A 13,521-nucleotide genomic window follows, 5' to 3' on the forward strand; every position below is an offset into this window, starting at 1 on the left:
AAAAAAATTATAGTTTACTCTGTCATCAGGTATGTAACGTGAGTTTAGAAATCGCTGCATCTTTTAGGCGCATCAATATTGCATAGATACATCCCGAGCTAATAACTAAATAAAAGGGAGGTAATAAAAACGAATATGTAAGTATATACAGTTCATGGATAAATAAAAGGGGAATTCGCTCATATGTGTATTCGTTGTATGTTGTGTAATCGTAACTGCATGAGCGTGTGATTTGTTGTTGCTAGCGGTACATCAACCACACGCTCGTCCAGTTACACTTACGCAGGATACAGCGAATACACTGAAGCGCGAATACCACTAATGTAGGCAATTATGTATGTAGAGTCGTTTATGTTGCCACAAGGAGTAACTAACGTTGCTGTTACATTTGTTTATACATATTTATGTACATACATATGTATGTATATACCCTGCAAGAAAAGTAATTAATTTAAAAGTAATTTATAAACAACTTTTTTTCAATGATAACTAATTGAAATTCTCACTATTTTACCTGCAACGAACTCATTGGTTTAACATGGCGATGTCCTAGGAAGCAGTCAATTACCTTTTCCTGCATGTATTTTCAACTAATTTCAAATGCATTTTGATTAAACAACTTTAAGGTCAGTCATTTGAATTCGCTCTCATTCTACACTTCACAGATGCTTTTTCATAATTAAGAAAACCCGAAAATTAAAAATTAAAAATTAAATGTTTCTCCTAATGAGATTTGAACATGGACACTCATTGCCGCAACCAATTTTAGCAAACATCTTTGCACGCTCAGCTACAGCCATACATGTGCTTTCAAATGTTCAGTTTGAATTGTGTGCAAGCAGCAAGTCGATTTTAAATGAATTTCGTTTAAACAACTTCAAAGTCAGTCTGTTTCTTTTGAAAACACTTGCGTTCTGCACTTCACAGATGCTTTTTCATACCTCCACGACACAAATTGTTTCTTTGAGTAAAAAAAGTAAGTAAGTGAGCGCAATATTAAAAGCAGCAACTCTTATCCATCTATGTATATCGCAAATACGTTCAAAGGATGGTTATCGGCTAACAAAAATCTGAGGGGCGTGGAACATCCCATACGAACCGAATTTTTCATACTCCATATCTCTGGAAATGTTCATGGAAGAGTTCTGGAACTTGGTATGGAGAAATATGAAATCCATCGCATAATCTTGGAGAAAAATTGGAGCTATCGGAAAAGGGGGCGTGGCACATCCCATACAAACCGAATATTCATACTGAATATCTCTGGAAGTGTTCATGGTAGAGTACTGGAACTTGGTATTGGCGCAAATGAAATCAATCGCATACTTTTGGAGAAAAATTGGACCTATTGGAAAAGGGGGCGTGGGACCTCCCTTTCAAACCAAATTCTTCATACTGCATATCTCTGCAAGTATTTATGGTAGAGTACTGGAACTTGGTATGGAGATATATGAAATCAATCCCATACTCTTGGATAAAAATTGGAGGTATTTGAAAAGGGCGCGTGGCACTTGCCATACAAACCGAATTTTTCATACTGCATATCTCTGGAAATGTTCATGATAGAGTACTGAAACTTGGTGTGGAGATATATAAAATCGTTCGCATATTCATTCAGAAAAATTGGAGCTATTGGAAAAGAGGGCGTCGTACCTCCCATACAACCCGAATATTTCATACTGCATATTTCTGGAAGCGTTCATGGTAAAATTTTTGAACTTGGTACGGAAATATATGAAATCAATCACATACTCATGGAGAAAAATTTGAGTTGTTGAAAAAGGGCGTGGCACCTCCTATACAAACCGAAATTGTATAACTCTGGAAATGTTCATGGTGGAGTACTGGAACTTGGTATGGAGATATATGAAATCATTCGCATACTCATGAAGAAAAATACGGACTATTTGAAAAGGTGGCGTGGCACCTCCCATACAAACTAATTTTTTCATAATAAGTATCTCTGGAAGTGTTCATGGTAGCTTTATACGGGCGTGGCACTTCCCATACAAGTCGAATTTTTCTTATTGCATATCTCTAGAATTTTCTTGGTAGAGTACTGGAACTTGGTGTGGTGATATATGAAATTAATCGCATAGTCATGTAGAAAATATGGAACTGTTGGAAAAGGGGGCGTGGCACCTACCATACAAGCCGAATTTTATACTGCATATCTCTGGAAGTGTTCATGGTACAGTACTGGAACACTTCGTGTGGAGATATATGAAATTAATCCCATATTAATTGAGAAAAATTGGCTCTTTAAAAAGGGGATAGTTTGGTTTCACAATTTAATCCGCCAGTTGGCGCTGGCGTTGGGTTAGTACTAAAAATCTATTTCATGATCCGATTTGGCGCATATTCAAAACATATATTAGAAACGGTAAAGGCAGTCCATTTGCAAAAAACAGCTACTAGCTGGTGCTGAGGTCGATCTATTACTAAAAATCAACAAGTGAGAAAAGGTGCCGTAAATGTCAGACTTAATCGACCTGTTGCACCATTGAGTATATCGAACTCTCGTGTGTTACGATTTGCCCAATGGATGTGTTTTGCCCATATTATTCTGCGTTGAAGCTTCATTCGAAGAAACCAGGGTTGAGTGTGCAGTGGTAAATCTCAAATCAAGACCTGTCGAAATACCTTAAAAGCCAGTGTCATGAAAGCAATTTAATGAAAATTAATTTTTATACCCGAGCGCACTTNTAAGCAAAACGTTGAAAATTATTGAAATCGGACTAAAATAACGGCCGCTTCTCATATAACGGTAAATTTCAGAAATGCTTGAAACTTCAATATTTCGAAATTGAAGGACGCTAATTTACTCAAAATTGATACACCCCGGCTTACCATCTAGCGGAAGGTTTCGGAAAGGTGAAAAAACATATTTAATACTTGCGCCGGGTATTTAATGTTCGGCTCCGCCCGAACTTAGACTTTCTTACTTGTTTTAATTGAATTTAATATAGAACCTGACAGAAAAAAATAATTTTTCACTTAAATTGCTTTCATTTCAGTTTATGTGTGTATATTGTATTTCTGTTGAACAAGGATAGGCATTCATTTTGAAATTGCCACCAACTACACCAACTAGAAGATAAAGTTTCTAGGGCACATTCACTATAGATCCGGTTCATTGTTGCCAGCAGGGAACTTATCATGGACATAACACTTTTGTTCGGTTATTTAAAGCGGCAAACGACCACCAAACGATAGTCTTAGCCGATGAATGTGCCAGTTCAAATCGTAAATGTGGATTGTTGGACCAAAATGTTTAAATTAAAAACCTAATTTTGGGCGGGACGAAGTTCGCCTGGTCTGCTAGTTTAATTATAATTTTTCTGTTAACTTTCGAGATTTATGCACTTGGATCTAGAGCAATGAAGGGCAATGGTTTCATAAACTGATAAGGCAGAGAATTATCGAATCTACTCCCAAATTTGCCAAGATCGACCATTGCTAATTTGCTTATTTATCTTCTTTTGATTTCAAGGTTTTCAAGAATTTCATGAAATATTAAATTTTGACTGGAACATTTTTTTATTACAGCTTCGTGAGATTTGTTTCTCGATTTCTTCATAAACACTTACTATTAAAAATTTTAAATATGTTTACGCTGTACCTAGTTATTTAACGCTTGCAAAAATAAACGTACAGCAAGTTTACTTTAAAAAATGTTGCAAAATACAGCAGTGATTACAAATATGAGTACGCGGCGAAGAAAACTACGAAACAACGATTAGAAAATAATTCGCAAACATGTACCGCATTTGCTGTCATAAGTATATCAATCAGAATAAGACATTTTGAGTGTGGAATGACTCATTCACTAAAACAACTTCTATAAATATGACTTATAAAATAAAAGGAAGAGTCTGATTTATATTAAAAACTTTTGTGAGTAACAGTCTACAATAACTGCTATGTAAGATAAACATATAATATAATAACCAAAAATAACAGTTATTTGTAGATTATTTAGACACAGCAAAATTAAATTTATTTTGGATTATAAAAATCTGAAATGATTGTTGTTTAAGAAGTAATTAAATACATGTCATAAAAGTAGTAATTGATACGGTCCCTATAATAAGCAATATAACGATTGAATTTATTTAAGAGAATTTACAAAATCTTTTGCCACTGAAAGCGTAAAAATTTTAAGTTTTTTCAGTCAAGGATAAGAAAGCGTTAGGTACTGCCAAGCAAGAAACAAACGGAAGAGATAAAAGCATTTCTAAATTTAATTACAAAACCTTACTCGGTGGCATGGGCGTAGCCAGGACGAAAAAACATTTTTTTTTTCAAAACCCGCTTTTCATAGGTTGAGAGTTATAATTGTTCGTAACTTAATTTCTGTTTATCCGATGAAAAATATTTACAGTGCGTACACGGTAACCGCAACCCTCAATACGTGAAATTCCTTGATTAAAGCAAGTCTCTACATATTGTAACCTTTATAAATGCAACTTAAAAACAATTTAACCTCAATACCTACAACATTCTTTGCTTGTGCATGCCACACACACAAAATTTGAATTTTTTGCCTTTCTTTGACTTACCTAGCAGTATTCTGGCAAAAACGAAAAAGTGGTCCTTCTGTTACAGTGATGTGTGATGAGTTTAAAGTAAACAAATCAACTGTTATCAGAATTAGTCAAAATGACAGCAAAAGTAAAGATAAAAAAATATAGAAGCCCGACTTGAGAAACGGCAAACTAAAAAACAGTGCGAGTACCCTAAAAGGATTTACACAAATGGTTTTGTTTAAAGGGAAAGTACAATGTTCATATCTGTCCAATTTTTGAAAGCTAAAGTCCCCAAGTTAGATAAAAATAACCAACTGAATTTTTCGCCCGACCAGACATAAGCCGTCATCGATTCGCCACTTCTCGCTCGCTAAGTTTGAGTTCCGGTCGCTTAAAGAAGAATTTTGCATGTGAAAGCATTAACAAAGTTAGCTAGCACGGATAGACGATAGCGAGTTTGGTTATACCTCTTTGAGTTTGTTCGTTTCGCCACTCGCTAACTGTTGACGAATCGATGACGGCTATACATTGCTTATGGGTCTAGACCATTACTCGCTTGAGCAAATGCATCTGGGACGCACAAACTTTTTCTTCTTCTTCTTATTTGGGGCTATAACCGCCTAAGCGATTTTGGCCGAGTCCAATACAGTACGCAAGTCGTGGAAATGCCATGTGAAGCCAAGTCTTTCTTGGTCCGTCCATCCCAGTGGGCCTTCCTCTTCCACCATAGCGACCCGCGTTGAATACTTTTAGAGCTGGAGCATTTCTGTCCATTTCTACGACATGACCAGGCCAGAGTAGCCGTTGTATTTTGATTCGAAGCACTATGTCCTTTCTTCCGCTAATACGTTAAGGCCCATACATCTCTCGCATAATTTTTCTTTCCAAGAGCCACCTCATCAGATGTTTTCATTGCCCATGCGTCCGTGCCATAAACCAGCACAGGCATGATGAGTGACTTATAGAGTACGATTTTTGTACGGCCAGAGGACTTTACTTCTCAATTGCCTACTCAGTCCGAAGTAGCACTTGTTAGCAAGAGTGATTCTGCATTGAATTTCGCTGCTGACATTATTATCGGTGTTAATGCTGATTCCCAAGTAAAGGATTTTCTCCACTTTCTCGAAATTGTAACTGTCAACAGGGACGTGGATGCCAAGGTGCTAATGCGCTGACTATTTGTGTGATGGCAGGAGAAACTTCGTTTTGTCTTCGTTCACCACCAGACCCACATGCTTTGTTTCTCTATCTAATTTCGGGAAGGCAGAACAGGCGTCGCTATTATTTGAAACAATAATGTCGACGTGGTCGGCATACGCCAGAATTGTATGTAAAGTTTTGTGCCTAAGCGGTTCAGTTCTGCGATTTTTATTATCTTCTCCAACATCAGATTAAAGAAATCACACGAAAGGGACTAGTATCAAACGGCTCGGAGAGGTCCTCCTCAATTCGAACGGAGCTGGTATTGCTCAACGCCATTTTATACAGCAGTTTTAGTTTCGCGGGGATACGAAATTGAGACATGACGAAACAAAGACAATTTCTTTTCGTGCTGTCGAAAGCGGCCTTGAAATTGACAAATAGAAGGCAAGTGTCGATCCTATTCTCACGGCGTATTGTGAATACCTGGTCTATGGTGGATTTGCCAGGCCTAGATCCACACTGATAAGGCTCAATCAGTTCATTGACGGTGGGTTCCGTATTTCACACAACACGCTCGATAAAATAGTTGGCACGCATGGCGGGGGCGCCTTTCTTGTAGATTGTGCAGAGCGCACTTGAGATCCAGTTGTCCGGCATGCACCTTATTAGCTCCTTGCCATCGTAATTGAATAGCTCAAATGACAGGTCATCAGCTTCAGCAGCTTTGTTACCTTTCATCAGCATAATCACTATTCGTACCTTGTCATAGTCAGGCGCTGGGATACTAGGACTGGGGGCTCGGGTTCGTCTACCCCACTTATTTCAGGGCTGCTGCCATTCAAAAGGGTCAAAAAGTGTTTTCTCCATAATATGAGTACGCTCTGGACACTAGGTCGCCATGGTTGTTACTACAAGAGCCTTGAAACCTTCCGTAAGTCGCTCAACTCTCTGCTAAAAATTTCGGGTGTTTTCTCTGTCGGCCAGCATTTCAAGCTCTTCGCACTTACGAATTTCGACCTCTATCTTATTATTTCGGCAAATACGTCTAGCTTCCCTCTTCAGTTCCCTAACGGTTGTACATGGCTCGCGTTGCGCCCGATTGCAGTGTGGTCCCGTCGGCGGCACCTTTTTTTATCTGCAGCTTCTTGACACTCCTTATCGTACCTGTAATGAGCTGCAAATGTGGTTTCACTGCTCGCATATGTCGCTTTGTTGAAGAATTCTCTTTCACAGCAGGTGTGAGAGTCGAGTGGCGGATCAATTGGCCGTCTGTTTTGATTGCAGCTTTTCGACGTTGATCTTGCCTTGCATTGTTGGGCGCACATGCATTGCACTTACATTGTTGCTGCACCGAGGCGGGTGCGTATATTGGCTGCATCAATATAGTGGTACGAGCCGATGTTTGGCCCTCGGAGTGTACGTACGTACATCTATAATACTGGAAGTGTGCCTTCCGTCAATTGCTACATGCTCGATTTGGTTTGCCGTTTTTCGATCTGGAGACACCCATGTAGCTTGATGGATCTTTGTATACTATAACCCAGTACTACATACCACCAAGTTTCGGGCCCGGCGAAGTCGATCAGCCTCAACCCTTTATCGGACGTTTCGTCATGGAGGCTGAATTTTCCGACAGTGGCGCCAAAAATCCCTTTGTTGCCCACCTTGGCATTGAAATCGACAAGCACGATTTTTATACGTGTCGGGGGCAGCGCTAATAAGTTAAATGGAAGTGCTTTGAAGTTAGCGAAAATAGCTTGATACAGAACCGAATGGATATGTGGATCATCCACTTTTTAAATCAATTTACTGATTATTTTGTTAGCATTGACATATGCATATATAACAAATTATTGTTATATAGTATGTATATAAAAGGGGGGGGAAGGGCTAAATTATTGAGCATTTCCTGGTACCATTTTTGAATATATAGGCAAAAATTTTGACCAGAACCCCCCTGCCCTTACCTGGCTACGCCCATGCTCGGTGGTATTGTATAATTATTTGTTAGAAATGGGCGCGCCACTTACCCAGCATTTAGGTTAAAGTATGTTAACCAATTTCGAGTTTCTTGTATGGGACATGTCATAAATGGATATATACTTAAAGGGGGTAATAGTTGTTTTATTTCATGCTAATAATCTATATATATAAAACAAAGTCGTGTTAGTTACACCATTTATATCTCAAGAATCAGAAATCAGAAAAAATATCCTTTATGTTAACCCGGCCAATGAGCTACCTACGTGCTAAATTTCAAGGAAATCGGACCATAAATAAGACTTTTTCGAATAGATCGGTCCCTGGCCCACTTAACGGAAAAAAATGAATCCTATATACTAATCTAGGCAAAAGATTACCAACGAACCAAATGCATTCGCCACCTATCGGAAAAATACAAATTTTGTGCACTCCTTGTTCTAAACACCTTTCCAAAAAAGTAGCACGCATTCGAATCGGTTATGAAATTTGTTCCCACTTGATTCAATATCCCAATGAATTTCACAATTATCCGAAATTTTCCAAGCTTTCGAAGAAAAAAATTCAAATTTTTTGCGTTTTTTCGGATTTTTCCGAGTTTTCCACTTAAAATTTTTTATTTTTCCATTCGAAAGCTATTCAGAAGGAATAGCACACAAAATACCATACAAAACACGAATTATAAATTTTTCCAATTTCTCGACAGTCCCGGAGGGTTTTCCCAAAATTTTCCTTCTGGAAATTACCAACAACTAAAGAACAAATTTAGCCAAATCGGCCCAACCGTTCTCAATTGATTAATTACTATACATTTTTCACACCATTTTTATATATATAGATAAGGAGCAGCTGTTCGTAAACGGCGGTTTTCGTTTTTTTGCATAAGTATACATACATATGTATCCTTTCCTGTCATAAATATATCGATGGTCCTCTACAATAGCGACACAATTCAAAATTCAAAAAATAAAATCTCGTACTATTGTTAAGTGGCTCATGTCTTTAATCATTTTCCTATTCATGTATAATCTTTACTTCTTAATTTAGTTAGGATTAGACATGGGTTAGCCAAGGATTAGAGACATGATCTTCTTAACAGTAATCAGGGATTTAATTTTTACAACTTTGAGTTGTGTCGTTATTGCAGAGGACCATCGACATGTGAATTCATATATTTCGATTATACGATTATATACGATTTTTAGTAACATATACATATGTAACTCAATTTCAGCGCCACCTGGCGGCAAATTTTTTTCGTAAGGATTCTTTTTCCTGTTATCAATACATATTTTGAGTCGGAGGATAATCGGATCATAAACACGATTTTTAGTAATAACTTGACTCCTACTCCACCTGGTGGCCCTTTTTTTGCAATGGTATTACTTTTCCTATTGTCAATACATATCTCAAATATGAGGCGAATCGGACCATAAATACGGGTTTTACTAGTACTCGACTCCGTGGCGCTGGTTGTTGTAATAGCTATTCTGCTATTCGGAAGGTAGACAATTTCAAAAAACAAATATCATAAAAATCGGTCCAGCCGTTATTGAGTTATAAACAGTGTAACTAACACGACTTTGTTTTATATATATACATAGTTCATTTTGCATCAAAAGGCACCAAATTTTGAGTATGCAGTTTTGTAGTTCACTCAATTTAAGTATCATAAAGTGCAAGTTTTTAATGGCTATAAGATACCTGATTTTTGAGAATTTTTTTCGCTGATGATGTTGCGCATTTTCTCCGTATAACAAATGAGTGAGAGTTTTTTTTATATGGGAAGTATGTAAAAGACTTATTCTGGTGGCTTAACTCCTCCTAAACGACCGAAACGATTTTAATGATAATTTTTAGTGGCACTGGAGCCGAGTTATTGCTTCAAATAGTCGATTCGGAGGCGCCAGGGATCAAAGTTAAATTACTCCTGTTAAATCAACCATCAGAAATCAGTTTAGAAATTGCCACCAACTATACTATACAGATTAGAGGAGGATTCACTATCGAGCCGCAAGGACTTCTTCCCGGTATAACGCTTTCGTCAGGTTATTTAAGACGGCAATGGACCAAAATCCAAACGTGAACGTGAATTGCTGGCGAAAACGTTGGACCAGATGTTCCAATAAAAAAATTAATTTTGAGCGGGACGAAGTTCGCCGGGTCTGCTAGTAATAATAATAGATTGGCCGAGTTTCTCCCCCGATTTCTGGCGTGCGTCTTGATGTTGTCACACAAAAGGGAGGCGATTGTATTTTTATGAGAAGCTGTTTTTCATGGCAGAAATACACTCGGAGGTTAGCCATTGCCTGCCGTTGTTAAGAAGAAACCTTTTTCTAATTTTTTTGCGATGTTGCTTTGACCAAAGATTGAACCCTTGTGGATGCTAATGCTTAATTTAATTAAAATGTCCATCTTCACCATACTTCAGGTTTATACTTTTTGACTTGTAGCAAATTGAAGAACTGTGTTTCTTAAGAATTGGATCCAATTTATTATTTCGAAGCACGTATACTAATTTTGGTCGCAGTTTGTATGGGGATGTTACAATGTGCGCTGAACTTACCACTCGAGTTAACATCTAGTTCTCCTTCTATGTTGAGCAGTTCCTGGTGATGTTGGCTGGATGTGGTCAGCTCAACAACTTCTTCATGACCATGCTTGGCATTTCGTTCTACGTTGCGCATCTTATTTTTGTGTCTGAAAAATAATATATGTGTTTATTTATTTCAAACTGTGTTTATAGGTTCCTCACATCAGAGGAAATAATATTCATATACACTCTACAAAATTTTTGTTTCAATTAGCGCATATTAAGATAGGTAACCAGTTTCCTCTCCTGTGTAAGCAAAATTAAACACTGCTTGCTTACTTTTACTTAACATATGTGTGGCGTAGAACAAACTTCAAATTTGTTTTTTGAGTTCTAAACATTTATTGTTCACAATTTTACAGTTTACACATAAAATGTTTAGTTTGCTCTAAAAAAATTTTGTTTAAATTTACGCATATAAGGAGAGGTAACCAGTTTCCTCTCCTAGTGTGTGCAAAATTAAGCACTGTCTGTTTACTTTTACATACCAAATTTGTCACATAGAGAAAAACTACACACAAAGTGTTTAAAGTTGAGTAAATATGAGCACTTAGCATTAGCGCACACAAGGGGTGGGTTTTGGGGTTAAAACCCCAGTATTATTAAGAAGTGTTAAAAAAATGAGAAACCAGAAATCGACGAAAATGAACATAAAAGTGTAAAAATTTCATGGAATTATTGAATTTATTTATACTAAAATTCTTTTGTAAAATTTTGTATTACTGTGGAAAGTTGAGTGCATCTTGTGTTTATATAACTTTTTAATAAACAAGTAATTTTTAAGCAAAAAGCAAAACCGACTTCAATTATCATAACAAATTTAGGAGTACCGTTATTTTTTCATGATTTAATGATCGGATCTAAACTAAATTACTGGACGACCCTTAAGGTACCATCTTTCCGGTAAAAAAAGAATTATTGGTATGAGTGCGCCCCTGGCACTTAGTATTTATTATTTGTAAAAAATATATTTTTACATTCAAAATGTTTGTAATTTTAAACATTTCATGTGTATATTTATGTGTATATTTTAAACAACTCATGTTGAAAATCAAATCTTAAACATCTTGTGCGTATACTTGAACAGGTTCTGGTTGAAAAATAAATACTTTTCAGTAGTAGTTTTACATGCACTTTTTAGAGTGTATTTTTAAAACCAAGAATTGGCGTTGCAATTTCGCTTAGCGTACTGCTACGCAGACGGTTAAATGATCCCTCGTCACTGCACTTTTTCTAAGTTTGTTTAATTTCTTAAAGTACAGTTACCAACGGACCTAAAAACGGAGAAAGTGTTAGCTGACACAATCAATCTTATGGGATCTGCGTGTTAACAAAACCTCACCACCGCATGACCGTGACGTAGACGTTGCTACTCTCTCTCTCTCTCTCCCTCTCTCTATCAACAGCAAACTTGATATCGTCGTTTAAAGTACAAAACCGCGTATCGTCGTCTGCAAAACCGCGTAACTGACATTTTTTGCCAAAAATTTGATTTGCTCACACAAGCTCTTGGCTCAAGCCTTATCTATTCGTCCTAAAATATACTAGCCAGAAATGCGATTGCGATTGATTGGGTTTTTACTTTCTAGAAAATAATTTATGCTACCTCACATACGCGGTTTTGCATTATTTTTATACGCGCTTTTGCATTTTAATGATATGCGATTTTGTACTTTAAATGACGATGTGTTTCTACGCAAACTTAATATGTTTCTCAACGCTCGTACACGTTCGTGGGTAACTGCGCTCTAACTCTCTTTGACCAACATACTGTTATCCGGACATAGTTCTTTGACTCAGTTGTATTTCTTTGGTAAATTTTTTACTACATTTTACACATATGAACATGAAGAAAGAAATTTAGGAAGGGCATATATATGTTTTTTCATTCTAATGCTGCACTCTAAAAAGTTTTCTTTAAATCTTTCTTCTTTGTTTCCTCTCTTAGTGCAAATTTACACACCGTGTTAATTAAATTAAACACTGCTTGTTTACTTTTACTTATCACATGTGTGGCGTAGAACAAATTTCAAACTAGTTTTTTGAGTTCTAAACATTTATTGTTTACAATTTCACAGATTACACATAAAACGTTTAAGGGCCATTTACATAAGACTTTCCTCGCTTTGCTTGACAGTTCAAACTTTGACAACAAAGCGTGAAACGCAGAAGGTATGCTACAATAAACGCTTTGACAGATTTTGCGTTCTTCTTTTCCTCCATATTTTTTATCTGTAAAATACACTCTAAAAAATTTTTGTTTAAATTTGCGCATATTAAGATAGGTAACCAGTTTCCTCTCTTAATGAATGCAAATTTAAACACTGCTTGCTTACTTTTACTTATCATATGTGTGGTGTAGAACAAATTTCACTTTTTTTTTGAGTTTTAAACATTTATTGTTCACATTTTCACAGTTTACACATAAAATGTTTAAAATTTCCTCTAAAAAATGTTCGTTTAAATTTACGCATATAAAGATAAGTAACCAGTTTCCTCTCCTAGAGTGTGCAAAATTAAACAATGTCTGTTTACTTTTACATATCAAATTTGTCACGTAGCGCACACAAGGGGTGGGTTTTAGGGCTAAATTTATTATGATATAAGAAAATTTTAAAGAAAAAATTTTCTTTTCCTTTTCTTGTGCATCATTTTGTACGAATTTTTCTTTTTTTCTTGAAAGCCCTTTAAACTTTAACCGCGAATGAAAACATTATCCTAAAAATATGCAATGCATACTCACTTACTGTTGCTTTTTACACTGTACAGCCTAAAAAAGTTTACCACTGTATTTACGCAGGTGGCGTCGCACGAAGATGGAGCGCACCAGAGTAAAGTTAATGTAACGAAAATGAGAATAAATAAAAGACACAGTGGTTTTAGTGCAATGAAATTAAAAGTCGTTTTATTTGTAAATATCGATGAGTTTGAATAGTGTGGCACACAAGAGTTGGCTTACCGAACGTGGTGTGATAGCTGACGTGATCTCCTTGCTGTCTTCTAGGAAGTGAAAAATTGCTAACAAAACGAAAAGGGATGTAGCCCACCGCACAGTAACTTTCGTTAATTGGGGCTCATTGTTAGCGGCTGGAAAGTTAGCCGTAACTTATATATGTGTTTGTGTGCTCTTACATGAAGTGACAAAACGCGTATTAGGGTGGTGCAATATATTTAGGTCGGGGACCTAAACACACTGATATGTACTTAATAAGCATTCGAAGATTTAATTTGCTAACTTCGAATTCGTTCCACCAAAATGAGCTACATGATAAAAAT

The 13,521-nt window shown here is 36.6% G+C and overlaps 1 protein-coding gene across 4 annotated transcripts in view; it reads right to left on the reverse strand.

Moving 5' to 3' along the window:
• The window catches only part of LOC108382557 (synaptic vesicle 2-related protein), a 281,392-nt gene that overhangs the window by 256,431 nt on the left and 11,440 nt on the right, over positions 1 to 13,521 (reverse strand). For all 4 annotated transcript variants that reach the window (XM_017638936.1, XM_017638929.1, XM_017638924.1 and 1 more), the window contains exon 3: positions 10,219 to 10,352. In XM_017638936.1, coding sequence (XP_017494425.1) covers positions 10,219 to 10,339 — 121 coding nt within the window. In that variant the 5' untranslated portion in view covers positions 10,340 to 10,352. The remainder of the gene's footprint in view (positions 1 to 10,218; positions 10,353 to 13,521) is intronic.

This window comes from Rhagoletis zephyria, unplaced genomic scaffold (assembly GCF_001687245.7).
Source record: "Rhagoletis zephyria isolate East Lansing unplaced genomic scaffold, Rhagoletis_zephyria_1.1 Rzeph_scaffold_00148, whole genome shotgun sequence".
In the NCBI taxonomy this organism is placed as follows: Eukaryota; Metazoa; Arthropoda; class Insecta; order Diptera; family Tephritidae; genus Rhagoletis; species Rhagoletis zephyria.